The sequence below is a fragment of the Balaenoptera acutorostrata genome, chromosome 11 (genome assembly GCF_949987535.1).
Source record: "Balaenoptera acutorostrata chromosome 11, mBalAcu1.1, whole genome shotgun sequence".
Taxonomy (NCBI): Eukaryota; Metazoa; Chordata; class Mammalia; order Artiodactyla; family Balaenopteridae; genus Balaenoptera; species Balaenoptera acutorostrata.
This window is the reverse complement of record NC_080074.1, coordinates 92041214-92058016: the sequence shown is the minus strand read 5'-3', so window position 1 is coordinate 92058016 and position 16803 is coordinate 92041214. Positions and strand designations below refer to the sequence as shown.

Genomic DNA, 16803 nt, shown 5'->3' with positions numbered 1-16803 from the left:
TTTTTAAGACTTGTTTAAAATTAATTGCTTTTATCAATACCCTTGTTATATCTACTAATCTACATCTAAGTATGGTGTCAAAGTTATATCTAGGCACTTCCCAGGAGCTAGAGATAATTGAATCTAATTCTACTGATGGAGCAAGAGAATGGCAGTCGGAGGAGCCCATCAGAGGAGCACAGTCGTCCCTCAGTATCCTCAGGAGATTAGTTCCAGGACCCCTGCGGATGCCAAAATGCAGAAGCTTAAGTCCCTTATATAAAATGATGTAGTACAGTCAACCCTATGTACCCACAGATGAGAAACCTGCCAATATGAAGAGTGACTACAGGGTTTCAAATGCTAACTAAATTTAGTTCAGTAACAAACTTTTATTATGTCTAATTGGTGCTAAATCTGACAACAGGCATTTGCAGTCCAAAAATGAGTAAGGCATAGTTACCCTCAAGAACTTAACCGTCTAGTAAGATTTAGCTGTATTAAGTTATTTGTGCTTATTTATTGTAAGATACTTTAGATTTCTGGTTTTCATAAATACATGGCTAAATAATAAGCAAAGATTTTCATATATTTTAGAAAATATCTTTTATATTCTATAATCCACATTTTATAGGCAGGAAAGCTGGCAGGGATCTGAAAGTCAAAACAACTTTCTACTGCAGTTCATAGGAGAGTACAGAATATGAAAAAAGAATGATTATTTGGTGCTAATGAACATCTTAATTGATTGTGAGATTATTATTTTATCTAATGCATTGGGGGTGAAATTAATTCTCTGTTTTCTTGATATTTCTCATGCATTATTTTATACTGTTAACAGCTTAGTAGATATATTTACTTTGTATTAGTTTTCCAGATCAAGAAATTCGTAAAGTGGCAGTTCAACAGTTAGACAACCTCTTGAATGATGAACTACTGGAATATCTCCCACAGCTAGTTCAGGTAAGAACAGCAGAGTTGCCAAGGAATTCCAGGATTTTAACCAATAATTCTCTAAAACAGCTCCCAGTGAATCAACAATAGACTACATAAAAGTGATAATTGCAGTTTGGCCAGCCAGGGGGCTAAAAAATTATAGATCATATGTCAATATGGGTACGGCAGACATTCTCTAGCCAAAATTGGTTACAGTTACAAAAAAGGTATATAAACACCAAAAGGGAAAATTTTTAGAAAACGACTTCACTTATTAATTAGAAAAAAATAGAAATGCTTGTGATAAAATATTTGTATCCAACTGTATATATAAAACAATAAAAAATTAACCAAATAAATATTATGTAGAAAATAGTCATTTACTAGGCATCTTGCTCATAATATTTTTCTTGCTTTTCCCATATTCTAATATTAATTACAGATTTTATAAAAGTAATTTCTAATAACCAAATTCTGCTGCCAGATAATACACTTTTATGACATCAAATATCACAATATTGGAGTAATTTTGGAAAATAATATAAATTTATCTAGAAATATGATCAAGGATTTAGTCTGAATATGTTGAAATATAAACAGTTACACAAATGGTCATGTATTGATATATGATTGAATATCCAAAATATAAGCAATGATTTTTTTTCTAAGTTAACTGTATACTGAATGCTGAATAGGTCTAAAATAGTGGTCTTTATGTTTTTCTTTTGTCTTGCTTTTAACACAGGTATTTTCTTATCTGAAATGTCAGGTTGTAGTTACAAGCTATTTTAAATGCCAGGTGCCTCAGGTTTTGAATTTAAGACAGGAGACCCTAAGACTGAAGTGAGGAACTTCTTTGAATAGACTTGAATGCCATGTTACTTTACAAACAGAATATGCACTTCTCTAAAGGCCTCCTAAAGAGAGAGCTGGTTTAGAAATATATATACCATGCAGTTGCTTCTACCACTCCTTATAGTTGTGACTTCCCTAGGCTTGCCAGGATAGTGTAGTGAAAATGAAGATTAATGCAACTTGCAGGAACACTATTCATCTCATGCCTCATGAATATGGGCAACCTGCTATATCTAACCCAACTCAAAAAAGTAAGTTTTTACAAAAGTTGATATAGATTAAATCCATTTAAAAACCCCAATCTGAATCAATAACACTTGGCACCAGGAGTGTTGCTGAGAGCCATATGCCTGTAAATGCAAATTCGTAGACAAGGTGCACACAGGATCCAACATAGCAAATACACAGAGGTAAAGATAAGTAACGTTGCAACTATTCCCTAATTAAAAATGATGATTATAAACTCATGTGAGATGGAAAAAAATCTATAATGTGACTGGAAAATAAATGAAAGTTGGGAAGAATTTTCAAAACATTCATTGTGGGGTTTGCCCTTACACTTCGGTGCTCCACCCTGACTTTAAAACTTTCTAAGCATGAGAGACCTTCAAGATGGTGGAAGAGTAAGACGTAGAGATCACCTTCCTCCCCACAAATACATCAGAAATACATCTACATGTGGAACAACTCCTACAGAACACCTACTGAATGCTGGCAGAAGACTTCAGACTTCCCAAAAGGCAAGAAACTGAGTAGGGCAAAAGAAAAAAGAAAAAACAGAGACAAAAGAATATGGATGGGACCTGCACCTATGGAAGGGAGCTGTGAAGGAGGAAAAGATTCCACACACTGGGAAGCCCCTTCACTGGCAGAGACAGGGTGTGGCAGGGGGGAAGCTTCGGAGCCACGGAGGAGAGCACAGCAACAGGGGTGCAGAGGGCAAAGCGGAGAGATTCCTGCACAGAGGATCGGTGCCAACCAGCACTCACCAGCCTGAGAGGCTTGTCTGCTCACCCGCTGGGGTGGGCGGGGGCTGGGAGCTGAGGCTCGGGCTTCGGAGGTCGGATCCCAGGAAGAGGACTGGGGTTGGCTGCGTGAGCACAGCCTGAAGGGGGCCAGTGCGCCACGGCTAGCCGGGAGGGAGTCCGGGAAAAAGTCTGGAGCTGCCGAAGAGGCAAGAGACCATTGTTTCAGGGTGCGTGAGGAGAGGAGATTCAGAGCACCCACTAAACGAACTCCAGAGACAGGCGCGAGCCGCGGCTATCAGCGCAGACCCCAGAGATGGGCATGAGACGCTAAGGCTGCTGCTGCAGCCACCAAGAAGCCTGTGTGCAAACACAGGTCACTCTCCACACCTCCCCTCCTGGGAGCCTATTAAGCCCACCACTGCCAGGGTCCCGTGATCCAGGGACAGCTTCCCCTGGAGAACACACAGTGCCTCAGGCTGGTGCAACGTCACGCCGGCCTCTGCCACCAGCATTCTCACCCCGCATTCCATACCCCTCCCTCGCCCTGGCCTGAGTGAGCCAGAACCCCTGAATCAGCTGCTCCTTTAACCCCGTCCTGTCTGAGCAAAGAACAGATGCCCTCAGGCGACCTACACGCAGAAGTGGGGCTAAATCCAAAGCAGAACCCCAGGAGCTGTGCGAGCAAAGAAGAGAAAGGGAAATCTCTCCCAGCAGCCTTAGGAGCAGTGGATTAAATCTCCACAAACAACTTGATGTACCCTGCGTCTCTGGAATACCTGGATAGACAAGACATCATCCCAAAATTGAGGTGGTGGACTAAGGGAACAACAATATATATATTTTCTTCTTTATTCTCTTTTTGTGAGTGTGTATGTGTATGCTACTTTGGGTGATTTTGTCTGTATAGCTTTGCTTTTACCATTTGTCCTAGGGTTCTGTCTGTCCTTTTTTTTTTTTTTAATTACTTTACAATTTTTTTATTTTTAAAAATTATTTTTTAATTGGTATGTTAATAAATTTATTTTATTTTATTTTTCTTTCTTTCTTTTTTTCTCCCCTTTTTCTGAGCCATGTGGCTGACAAGGTCTTGATGCTCTGGCTGGCTGTCAGCCATGTACCTCTGAGGTGGGAAAGCAGAGTTCAGTACATTGGTCCACCAGAGACCTCCCGGTTCCACATAATATCAAATCGTGAAAGCTCTCCCAGAGATTTCCATCTCAACGCCAAGACCCAGCTCCACTCAACGACCAGCAAACTACAGTGCTGGAAAACCTATACCAAAAAACTAGCAAGACAGGAACACAATCCCACCCATTAGCAGAGAGGCTCTCTAAAATCAGAATAAGGTCACAGACACCCCAAAACACACCACCGGATACAATCCTGCCCACCAGAAAGACAAGATCCAGCCCCATCCACCAGAACACAGGCACTAGTCCCCTCCACCAGGAAACCTACACAACCCACTGAACCAACCTTAGCCACTGAGACCAGACACCAAAAACAACAAGAACTACGAACCTGCAACCTGCAACAAGGAGATGCCAAACACAGTAAGTTAAGCACGATGACAAGATAAACAAACAGCAGATGAAGGAGCAAGGTAAACACCCTCCAGACCAAACAAATGAAGAGAGAATATGCAGTCTATCTGAAAAAGAATTCAGAATACTGATAGTAAAGATGATCCAAAATCTTGGAAATAGAATGGAGAAAATACAAGAAACATTTAACAAGGACCTAGAAGAACTAAAGAGAAAAACAAACAATGATAAACAACACAATAAATGAAATTAAAAATTCTCTAGAAGGGATCAATAGCAGAATAACTGAGGCAGAAGAACAGATAAGGGACCGGGAAGATAAAATAGTGGAAAGAACTACTGCAGAGCAGAATAAAGAAAAAATAATGAAAAGAATTGAGGACAGTCTCAGGGACTTCTGGTACAACATTAAACACACGAACATTCCAAGTATAGGGGTCCCAGAAGCAGAAGAGAAAAAGAAAGGGACTGAGAAAATATTTGAAGAGATTAGAGTTGAAAACTTCCCTAATATGGGAAAGGAAGTAATTAATCAAGTCCAGGAAGCACAGAGAGTCCCATACAGGATAAATCCAAGGAGAAACATGCCAAGACACATATTAATCATATTATCAAAAATTAAATGCAAAGAAAAAATATTAAAAGCAGCAAGGGAAAAAAAACGAATAACACACAAGGGAATCCCAATAAGGTTAACAGCTGGTCTTTCAGCAGAAACTCTGCAAGCCAGAAGGGAGTGGCAGGAAATATTTAAAGTGATGAAAGGGAAAAACCTACAACAAAGATTACTCTACCCAGCAAGGAACTCTTTCAGATTTGATGGAGAAATTAAAACCTTTACAGACAAGCAAAAGCTAAGAGAATTCACACCACCACACTAGCTTTACAACAAATGCTAAAGGAACTTCTCTAGGCAGGAAACACAAGAGAAGGAAAAGACCTACAATAACAAACCCAAAACAATTACAAAAATGGTAATAGGAAAATACATATCGATAATTACCTTAAATGTAAATGGATAAAATGCTCCAACCAAAAGGCACAGACTAGCTGAATGGATACAAAAACAAGACCTATATATATGCTGTCTACAAGAGACACACTTCAGACCTAGGGACACAAACAGACGGAAAGTGAGTAATGGAAAAAGATATTCCATTAAAATGGAAATCAAAAGAAAGCTGGAATAGCAATTCTCATATCAGACAAAATAGACTTTATAATAAAGACTATTACAAGAGACAAAGAGAGACTCTACATACTGATCAAAGGATCAATCCAAGAAGAAGATATAACAACTGTAAATATTTATGCACCCAACATAGGAGCACCTCAATACCTAAGTCAAATGCTAACAGCCATAAAAGGGGAAATCGACAGTAACACAATACTAATAGGGGACTTTACACCCGACTTTCACCAATGGAGAGATCATCCAAAATGAACATAAAAAAGGAAACACAAGCTTTAAATGATACATTTAACAAGTTGGAATTAATTGATATTTATAGGACATTCCATCTCAAAACAACAGAATACACTTTCTTCTCAAGTGCTCATGGAACATTCTCCAGGATAGATCATATCTTGGGTCACAAATCAAGCCTTAGTAAATTTAAGAAAATTGAAATCATATCAAGTATCTTTTCCGACCACAACGCAATGAGACTAGATATCAATTACAGGAAAAAAAATCTATAAAAAATACCAACACATGGAGGTTAAACAATATGCTACTTAATAACCAAGAGATCACTGAAGAAACCTAAGAGGAAATCAGAAAGTACCCAGAAACAAATGACAATGAAAACACGATGACACCAAACCTATGGGATGCAGCAAAAGCAGTTCTAAGAGGGAAGTTTATAGCAATACAATCATACCTCAAGAAACAAGAAACATCTCAAATAAACAAACTAACCTTACACCTAAAGCAATCAGAGAAAGAAGAAGAAAAAAACCCCAAAGTTAGCAGAAGGAAAGAAATCATAAAGATCAGATCAGAAAGAAATGAAAAAGAAATGAAGAAAACAGTAACAAAGATCAATAAAACTAAAAGCTGGTTCTTTGAGAAGATAAACAAAATTGATAAACCAATAGCCAGACTCATCAAGAAAAAAGGGAGAAGACTCAAATCAACTGAATTAGAAATGAAAAAGGAGATGTAACAACTGATGCTGCAGAAATATAAAGGATCATGAGATATTACTACAAGCAAATATATGCCAATAAAAAGGACAACCTGGAATTAATGGGCAAATTCTTAGAAAAGCACAACCTTCCGGGACTGAACCAGGAAGAAACAGAAAATATAAACAGACCAATCACAAGCACTGAAATTAAGACTGTGATTTAAAATCTTCCAACAAACAAAAGCCCAGGACCAGATGGCTTCACAGGTGAATTCTATCAAACATTTAGAGAAGAGCTGACACCTATCTTTCTCAAACTCTTCCAAAATATAACAGAGGGAGGCACACTTCCAAACTCATTCTGCAAGGCCACCATCACCCTGATACCAAAACCAGACAACGATGTCACAAAGAAAGAAAACTACAGGCCAATATCACTGATGAACATAGATGCAAAAATCCTCAGCAAAATACTAGCAAGCAGAATCTAACAGCACATTAAAAGCATCACACACGATGATCAAGTGGGGTTTATCCCAGGAATGCAAGGATTCTTCAATATATGCAAATCAATCAATGTGATACACCATATTAACAAATTGAAGGAGAAAAACCATATGATCATCTCAATAGATGAAGAAAAAGCTTTTGACAAAATTCAACACCCATTTATGACAAAGCCCTCCAGAAAGTAAACATAGAGGGAACTTACCTCAACATAATAAAGGCCATATATGACAAACACACAGCCAACATCATTCCCAATGGTGAAAAACTGAAACCATTTCCACTAAGATCAGGAGCAAGACAAGGTTGTCCACTCTCACCACTGTCATTCAACATAGTTTTGGAAGTTTTAGCCACAGCAATCAGAGAAGAAAAAGAAATAAAAGGAATCCAAATTGGAAAAGAAGTAAAACTCTCACTGTTTGCAGATGACATGATACTATACATAGAGAGTCCTAAAGACTCTACCAGAAAACTACTAGAGCTAATCAATGAATTTGGTAAAGTAGCAGGAAACAAAATTAATGCACAGAAATTTCTTGCATTCCTGTACCCTAATGATGAAAAATCTGAAAGAGAAATTAAAGAAACACTCCCATTTACCATTGCAACAAAAAGAATAAAATACCTAGGAATAAACCTACGTAAGGAGACAAAAGACCTGTATGCAGAAAACTATAAGACACTGATGCAAGATATTAAAGATGATACAAAGAGATGGACAGATATACCATGTTCTTGGATTGGAAGAATCAACATTGTGAAAATTAATCTACTACCCAAAGTAATCTACAGATTCAATGCAATCCCTATCAAACTACCAATGGAATTTTTCACATAACTAGAACAAAAAATTTCACAGTTTGTATGGAAACACGAAAAACCCCAAATAGCCAAAGCAATCTTGTCAAAGAAAAACGGAGCTAGAGGAATCATGCTCCCAGACTTCAGACTATACAAAAAGCTACAGTAATCAAGACAGTATGGTACTGGCAGAAAAACAGAAATATAGATCATTGGAACAGGATAGAAAGACCAGAGATAAACCCACACACATGTGGTCACCTTACCTTTGATAAAGGAGGCAAGAATATACAATTGAGAAAAGACGGCCTCTTCAATAAGTGGTGCTGGGAAAACTGGACAGCTACATGTAAAAGAATGAAATTAGAACACTCCCTAACACCATACACAAAAATAAACTCAAAATGGATTAAAGACCTAAATGTAAGGCCAGACACAATAAAACTCTTAGAGGAAAACATAGGCAGAACACACTATGACATAAATCACAGCAAGATCTTTTTGACCCACCTCCTAGAGAAATGGAAATAAAAACAAAAATAAATAAATGGGACCTAATGAAACTTAAAAGCGTTTGCACAGCAAAGGAAACCATAAATGAGACGAAAAGACAACCCTCAGAATGGGAAAAAACATTTACATTGAAGAACTGACAAAGGATTAATCTCCAAAATTTACAAACAGCTCATGCAGCTCAATATCAAGAAAACAAACAACCCAATTCAGACATGGGCAGAAGACCCAAACAGACATTTCTTCAAAGAAGACATACAGATTGCCAACTAACACATGAAAGGATGCTCAACATCACTAATCATTAGAGAAATACAAATCAAAACTACAATGAGGTATCATCTCACACCAATCAGAATGGCCATCATCAAAAAATCTACAAGCGATAAATGCCTGGGAGGGTGTGGAGAAAAGGGAACCCTATTCACTGTTGGTGGGAATGTAAATTGATACAGCCACTATGGAAAACAGTATGGAGGTTCCTTAAAAAACTAAAAATAGAACTACCATACGACTCAGCAATCCCACTACTGGGCATATACCCTGAGAAAACCATAATTCAAAAAGAGTCATGTACCACAATGTTCATTGCAGCTCTGTTTACAATAGCCAAGTCATGGAAGCCACCTAAGTGTCAATCAACAGATGAATGGATAAAAGAAGATGTGGCACATATATTCAATGGAATATTTCTCAGCCATAAAAAGAAATGAAATTGTTATTTGTAGTGAGGTGGATGGACCTAGAGTCTGTTGTACAGAGTGAAGTAAGTCAGAAAGAGAAAAACAAGTACCATATACTAACACATATATATGGAATCTAAAAAAAAAAAAAAAGGTCTTATGAACCTAGTGGCAGGACAGCAATGAAGACGCAGACATAGAGAATGGACTTGAGGACAGGGGAAGGGGAAGGGGAAGCTGGGACGAAGTTAGAGAGTGACATGGACTTATGCATACTACCAAATATAAAATAGATAGCTAGTGGGAATCAGCCGCATAGCAAAGGGAGATCAGCTCGGTGCTCTGTGACCACCTAGAGGGGTGGGATAAGGAGGGTGGTAGGGAGACGCAAAAGGGAGGAGATATGGGTATATATGTATATGTATAGTTGACTCACTTTGTTATAAAGCAAAAACTAACACACCATTTTAAAGCAATTATACTCCAATAAAGATGTTAAAAAAAAAAACAACAACTTTCCAAGACATAAAAAAATCCTACCCTGCCGATTATTTTCTGGAATAATGTAATTTTTGTTATGCATTGTTTTATTAGAATTAAACAGGCTATATTAAAGAGCAATAAGAATGGACTTTAAGACCATAATGAAAACAGAAGGTATGGCTTATAGCTAGAAATCAAATAAGACACAGACCCAGAGGTACTGCAAACCACAAGCCGTAACAATGCAGGTAGGTTTCAAGAAGAGAGTTCAAAATAATGCAGTATGCACCAAAAATATTGCCTACCTCCTAGATGGTGAGGCAGGATGCAGGTGGAAATTGTAGCAGTAGACAGAGTGAGCAGGGAGTTTGGAAGCAAGGACGGCAATTCAAGATCAATAAGTAGTTACTGGGTTCAGAAAGAAACCACAGGGAAATCTGAAAAGAAAGCTAAAAGACCAGCACGGAAGTAAATTCTGAGACATCTCTCCTGGTCATATGCTCATAGGATATGTTCACTATAAGGGCATGAACACAACCCGTGGTCTAGTCAGTCCAGTATTAGCATGTAAATTAAAGAAGCCCGCAACTGCAGTTTAAGACAACACACATTATGGTCTTTATATATTCAGACAACATTGAGAGTTTATGCAAATTTTCTGAAATCATTTTTGACATTCTCACACTTTGGGAATTCATAAATGTTCCCATCCTTGTGGATGGTTAGCATACTGAGGTGTTTCTTCAGGTGTGCGTTAAATGAATGTTGTACCCACTTTTTTCTGCTGTCTATACTGTGATATAAAACCTGGCTTAAACTCTGTGTGTGTGTGTCTGTGTGTTTGTGTGTTTGTGTGTGTGTGTGTGTGTGAGAGACTTAAATGGCTTACTGGGCAACAAATCGTAGAAGCTTTGCTTCTCAAGCAGGAATAAGCATTTTTAGAAAGATAAGAAGAAAACCTGACTTTCATTTTCACAACTTATTCAGATTCCTGAGATGATGGGGGCCCAGATACTGACTGCCGATGGTAAAGTCCCTATAGAATGTGGGTGGAGGTCTGAATTAGGTCTCTAAGGAGATCAAAGGTTGCTATTGATGATTGTGTTTCCCACCAGGTTGGGTATACTAGAAAACATTAGAAAGTTGTTCCCAGTGCAGATGAAGGCATGGGAGATTTGGGGATGGGTGAATTATGGTGGCAACAGTCAGCTTTGAAACCTATAAGGAAAGCTTCAAAGCCTGCAGATTAATACTCAGTTGGTGATTTCAGTTAAGGCTTTGGGTGTGTATTAATTTCATCTCCAAAAGAAGAGAAACATCTACTGCTTAATAATGCCATTTTTATATCCAAGATACTGTCCATGATATTATTTTTTGTGCCAAGATTCTCTTCCTAGGCATGGTTGAACTCCACCAACAACCTGCTCCTATTTATTATCCTGTGATACTAAAGCAAAAATAAGGAAAGGAAGCAGACTACACACCCCCAATTGTGTGTTGTGTGTATGCTCTGTTATTAGTTATACACCAGCTAATAAAGCTATCAAATATAAACATTTTGTTAAAACGTTGATGCTGTTTTCCCTGTCTTTCTCAAGACTCTTAGTTCCCTTTGTATTCTGCTATAATTTTGTTACTGAGAAAAAAAAAAAAAAAAGAAACTAATTGTATCTCTTATTTCAGGCTGTCAAGTTTGAATGGAACCTTGAAAGTCCTCTAGTGCAACTTCTGTTACACCGCTCACTGCAAAGCATCCAGATTGCCCATCGTCTTTACTGGTAAGATTAACCAAAATAGGTTAGGATGCCTTTTTTTATTGTCAACTTTTCTCTGTGGGGCAGCTTTCCCTTGTAATTGCTACAAACTTCCACTTAAAATTCAGCCAAATTTGAGTCTTTGTCAAGGTTATTTTTATCTATGAGTATAATTTAACTGTCATCATCTTCAAAATCTTCCTTTCGTACCGTTGCTGCTCTTTAAATCCAACCAGAATTTTAAATCTGGATGATACCTTTCCTATAGCTTTAAATCACAAGGTCTACGTGTGATCACGTCTACTTGCTGAATATTTCAATATAAAATCTAGTTATAAGACTGTGTATGTTTTGGAAGAATGTATGCTTTAAAAGCAATTTCTGTACAACATTAGTTATAAACAGTGGGGTCTAAAGACCAATATGTGCTCTTTAAGGTAAAAATTCCTACAGCACTAAACTTTTCCCAAAGCATAAATTTTGAATATTATTAGTGGAGAAGTCAGACTTATTTAAGAGATCTCAGAATTCCTCCCATCATAACCTGCTCCTGATCCTACTGAACAAGATATTCTTTGGATGCTGTTCTCCCTACTTTTATTATAACATTGTAAATCCACACAAAAATTTTAGCAATTACAAATGTCAGTGGCCTAAGGATGAAATTGAATCTATCCTTTGTCCTCACATATGTATAACAAGCATCATTTATTGGCTTCAATTGCTAGTGGAGAACTTTAATAAGAAAAAAAGGAAGTCAATATCATTTTTGAATATCATGTTTTTCTGCTTCAAAAAACATTATTCATGTTGACATCACTCTTCCCATGAAAATGACTCAAGGATTTCATAGCAAAATAGAAATACAAGGAATTGTCAAGCACTAATATTTGATTTGATGCTGAATTTCATTTCAAATTCCTAATAGAAATGCTAGGGCATTTTCCTCTAGTATGTCAGTATAATTAGGCATCAGATATATTGGCCAACAGTGGGCCTTTCACTAAATAGACTCTCTTATCCAGCTCTGAATTAAGTCTTGTTCCCTACCATTTTTCGATCAGCTACTTTGGTGCTAAGGGAAGTTAAATGGATACACTTGTTGGTGTTTCACTGTCATAATAAAGCTAGAACTCCATTAACCCCAATGTTTATTTCCCTTAAAACTTCAATTCTTTTCACTTTTCACTTTTTTTAACATATGTTTATTCAAATGAAGGTATATTAAAAAATAACATGACCACCTAACAATCTTGATTTAAATATTTGAACCAAAACATAATATAAAATATATAAAGTAAAAAAGCATATAGAAAGATAATTTTTAAAAAATAGAATAAAATATTAAGGACTTATCCTAATACATTGATTGTTATAATACTAATTCTAGAGCCACCTTAGTAAGTTCTTCACCTGCTAAAAGGGTGTGAAAAGTGGAGTAATTTGAAAGACAACAATGAGTGCAAAGTTGTCAATCAATGTCATACTTGCAGATTCACAATAAATACAATAATGTCACTGTTTCCAAAGAAGTTAGGAGGAAAGACTTTCTAAGTATAGTTCTCACCCTTATAAAAAAGAGAAAAACCAATAACAAAGCCCGTTTCTCTTCTCACTGATTTAAGAAAGTGAGTAAGTTAGAAGGGCTAGGAAAGAATATAAGTTATGAGTAAGAAGGGCTAGAAAAGAATATAAGTTATAAATGGACTGCTTGTTTCTGAATGCTTAATTTGTGAAAATATGGAAAAGGAAAACATGGAGGGAAATTTTAAAATACCCACATTCTTTTAAAACTTAAATAAAAGTTAAGAATCAGGCAAAATATCCTAAGCATCAAAGAACATTACATATATTTAGAATATATCTTGGAGTTAAAAAATAATAGCTGCTGGTGCGAAAAAATAATAGCTGCTGGTGCGTAGCATCATATTTAGGGGACATTTGTTTGTAGAATAGTGATTTTTTGTGTGTAGAGTATTGAGTTAAAACTTTAAAGATGCAGCTCAGACCCTGCATGATACACTTGAAAATATTCTCAATATATCTTTCCTTAAAAAACAAAACAACAACAACAAAAGCCAATACCCTGTAATTTAAAAAAAAAAGGTAGAGATCCATCAGACATCAGTTTAATGATTTTTTTCCACTCGGGTGAGCTCCTGCTTCCTCATATTCAGCATTTTCAACACTGAACGCAACAACTTACCCTGCTCACTCAGGTCTTGGAGGCTTTTCCGGATCTTCCCCGTTTCTCACGAATATGCCCAGTTGTTTACCAAGCCCTATAATCCTATACCTCCTAAATAGCTCTCCCCCCATCCACTGCTTCCACCTGTCACTGCCACTGATCAGAAGGTTGCCTCATCAGATACTGAGTTATGAATAAACAGGCTTGCACAGAAACCATCTTGACTACTTGCCATCACTGTGGGTAGCCTTCCTGAAAAGGGAAATTGACTTGGAGTTACTATTGGAAGGGTGATGTAGGATGAGTATCCCCTATTTTTCATGGAAGGGGAGTTAACAGTAAGCTTTGGATTGGGAAGGTTTAAAAGCTTTCAATCACAATTTGCACCCTAAAGGTGACTGTAAATGGGTACAGTAGCATCTGGAGTTCGCAACTAGGAGGCCCCTCCCCCATCATATAACAATTATAGAAACTCAAACTCAGTGCCCCTTTCCGTTTTGAATAAGAAACAAACAGCTGTCACTAGCTGATAGTGAGATATTGCGTTGAATGGGGCTCCCCAAAAGATATACCTACATCTTAACTCCAGGAACCTGTAACTAAGACCTTATTCGGAAAAAGGGTATTTGAAGATGTAATTAAATTTAAAATCTTGAGATTAAATCATCCTTTATTATCAGGGTGGGTCCTAAATCCAATGACAAGTGTGCTTATAAGAGACAGAGGAGAAGATGCACACAAACAGAAAAGGCCATGTGGAGATGGAGTCAATAAAGCTCAGAGCCAAGGATTGTCCCGAGTCACCAGAAGCTGGAAGAGGCAAGGAAGGATTCTCCCCTAGAGCCTTGAAAGGGAGTACAGCCTATCTTGATTTCAAACTTCTGGTGTCCGGAACTGTGAGATTAATTTCTATTGTTTAAGACATCAGTTAGTATTAATTTGTTATGGCAGCCACAGGAAATATACAGCAAGGAAAGGACTGTATGAAGGGCTCTGACTAGATTGGCTCTGCTGTCACATCATGCAGGAAGCTTTCCCTGACCCTCTCCGCAGCCACTCTCCAGGGTTGGTTGAGTATTGCTCCCATGTTGTGTCCCGGAGTATACTCTGCATGACGCAGCCGATGTCATGTCACACGACCTTAACGCTTCTGTTCCCCTGTCTGCTTCCACTCCTAGTCCTTAGAGTGGCTAACGATGCAGTCATGTCATACTCATCAGCATACTAATCACACCAATGTCGGGAGCTCAAGAGGTGCTGGAAAAAATGTTCTTAAAATCACGAAACCATAGAAATTTCTTTAAGGCTGTCAGTATTTTCACATGCTGGGAATTCAATGCATTCTCAAAGGCACTGTTAGTGCTCTAGCCAAATCCCCTTTACCTGGCTGGTGGACCCATCTTGCAGTTTCTGTGAATATTGACTGCCAACTGACAACTGCCTCTTCTCTGGAGAGTTGTTCTCTGCTAACATAGCTACCTGGCCTGGGAAGTGGGAAATCTTTAAGGTACAATTTACATTCCAGAACCTCCCCAGGGATGAATCAAAGCTAGATTTGACCTGACCTCCTGGTTAACTCCTTCCCCTCCCCTACAATGCTTCCCTTACTTCCTTAAAGGTTTTTTCCTAAAGAGTACTCCTTCAGTAAATCACATTCACCTTAATTCCTGTCTCATAGTCTGTTCTAGGGAAGCTTACCTAAGATAAGCATTTCTTTATTGAAGAAAAAGAATTTAAATATGTGTTTTTTAAAAATTGGAACATCAGTATGCTAGGGATGTGTCACAAATGGAACAGCAATATTGCAGTCTTTCATACTCCTAATACTAGTTTGATTGAATGAGCTCCAGGAGAACCATTTTGAATCGAAATCTGTATAAATTGTTTTTTAAGGCCTATCCTACAGAACTCTGAAAGCATTCCCTTCAAAGTGTGGGGATAACCTGAGATGAAACACACATTTGCAAACTCTCTAAGTGCAGCAATTTTTTTCTGTTTTATTCACTGATATAGCCAAGCACCTAGGACAGTACTTGGCACTTGACAAATACTAAATAAATCTTTACTGAATGAATGAATAGGACAAAGTTGCCCAACTGGGTACATGCAGACTTGTGACATAAGAGGGCTGTTTGAGCAGTCAGTGCGTCTTGATGCCAAACAAATTTGGCAAGACTAGAACGATGTCAGAACATTAGCCCAATCAGGTACAAGGCAATGCATATCACTAGTGAAGTCAAAACTGGATTGGAGGGAGAATGTGAGCAGAAGTCAGGGACTAACCTGAGTCAGGAATTAGGGCCTGAAAAACAAGCTGATGCAATGTCTGCTGGACCAGTTGGGAGAACCATGGAGTGAATTAAGGCCGTGGTGTCTCTGGGATCACGAGGACTTTCTGAGGTGGCCCATGGTATTAAAGGACTATGTAAGCTGTAATATACTATGCATAAAATTGAGATGATGCGAAATCTGCCCATTCATTTTCTCAACAATCTAAACTTATCTAGAATTTTGGGGCAATTTCTGAAATCAGGGACTACTCTAAATAAAGCAAAATAATGTGGAAATTTTGCATCATGTGATTTGAAGTCCTATGTTCCCCTCACCCCCTCTCCTAAATATGTCTCCCCAGTGCCTGAAATTCTCTCATTAGCAAGTCACTCCTTTAGGTTAATGTTGTTCCCTCCCAGAATTTCTCTTCTCATGTAAAAAGTATATATATTCAGAACATAATGCTTATGATGAATTAGTTTATCATTTGTTCATTTATGTGACAAATGTTGAGACGTTAGACATTGTTGAACTATTAAGTATATGGGAATAGAATCTAAAGAAGAGTGGATATATGTATATGTATAACTGATTCACTTTGCTGTACAGCAGAAACTAACACAACATTGTAAATCAACTATACTCCAATAAAAATTAATTTTAAATAAAAGGATAGACTAGAATGGTCCTTGCCTAAAGAAGCTCACAGGCTAACAACACATTAGCATCCAGGCAGCAGGAAAAAGCCCACAGGCTCTGTGGCAGGGACAGAGTAGAAGGAGGAAGCTGACAACAGATTCTGTCCATTTTACAGTTTTGCCCATGACCTCTTCCAAATATAAGCACAAGGCAGAGAGGCAAGTCTGGCCATCAGGTAAATAAAAAAGCCTCAACTGCGCTCCCATTCTGTCAGAGTTAAATACTGATAAAGGCATACAAATGAATATATAAAGGAGGTAAATGCTCTCTCTGCTTTGATGTCTGGAACACTCCCTGAAATGAGAGTAAAGAGCTGTACTTCAGGGAGTTACTGTGGTGTAATAGGGCACGCATGATACAGAATCAATAGGAGGTTTTAAAGCCTCAATCCTTTACCTTCTAGAATCATTATATTGCTACTAATTCACCTTTTTACCTTTACAGTGTAATAAATAATAAATTATTGCTTCACTTTTTTGTAAGGGGA

At 37.8% G+C, this 16803-nt stretch overlaps 1 protein-coding gene across 1 annotated transcript in view; it reads left to right on the top strand.

Moving 5' to 3' along the window:
- Window positions 1–16803, top strand: part of PIK3C2G (phosphatidylinositol-4-phosphate 3-kinase catalytic subunit type 2 gamma) — a 361656-nt gene that overhangs the window by 118450 nt on the left and 226403 nt on the right. Inside the window, exons 16-17 of the mRNA XM_007194812.2 lie at window positions 849–942; window positions 11088–11182. Coding sequence (XP_007194874.2) covers window positions 849–942; window positions 11088–11182 — 189 coding nt within the window. The remainder of the gene's footprint in view (window positions 1–848; window positions 943–11087; window positions 11183–16803) is intronic.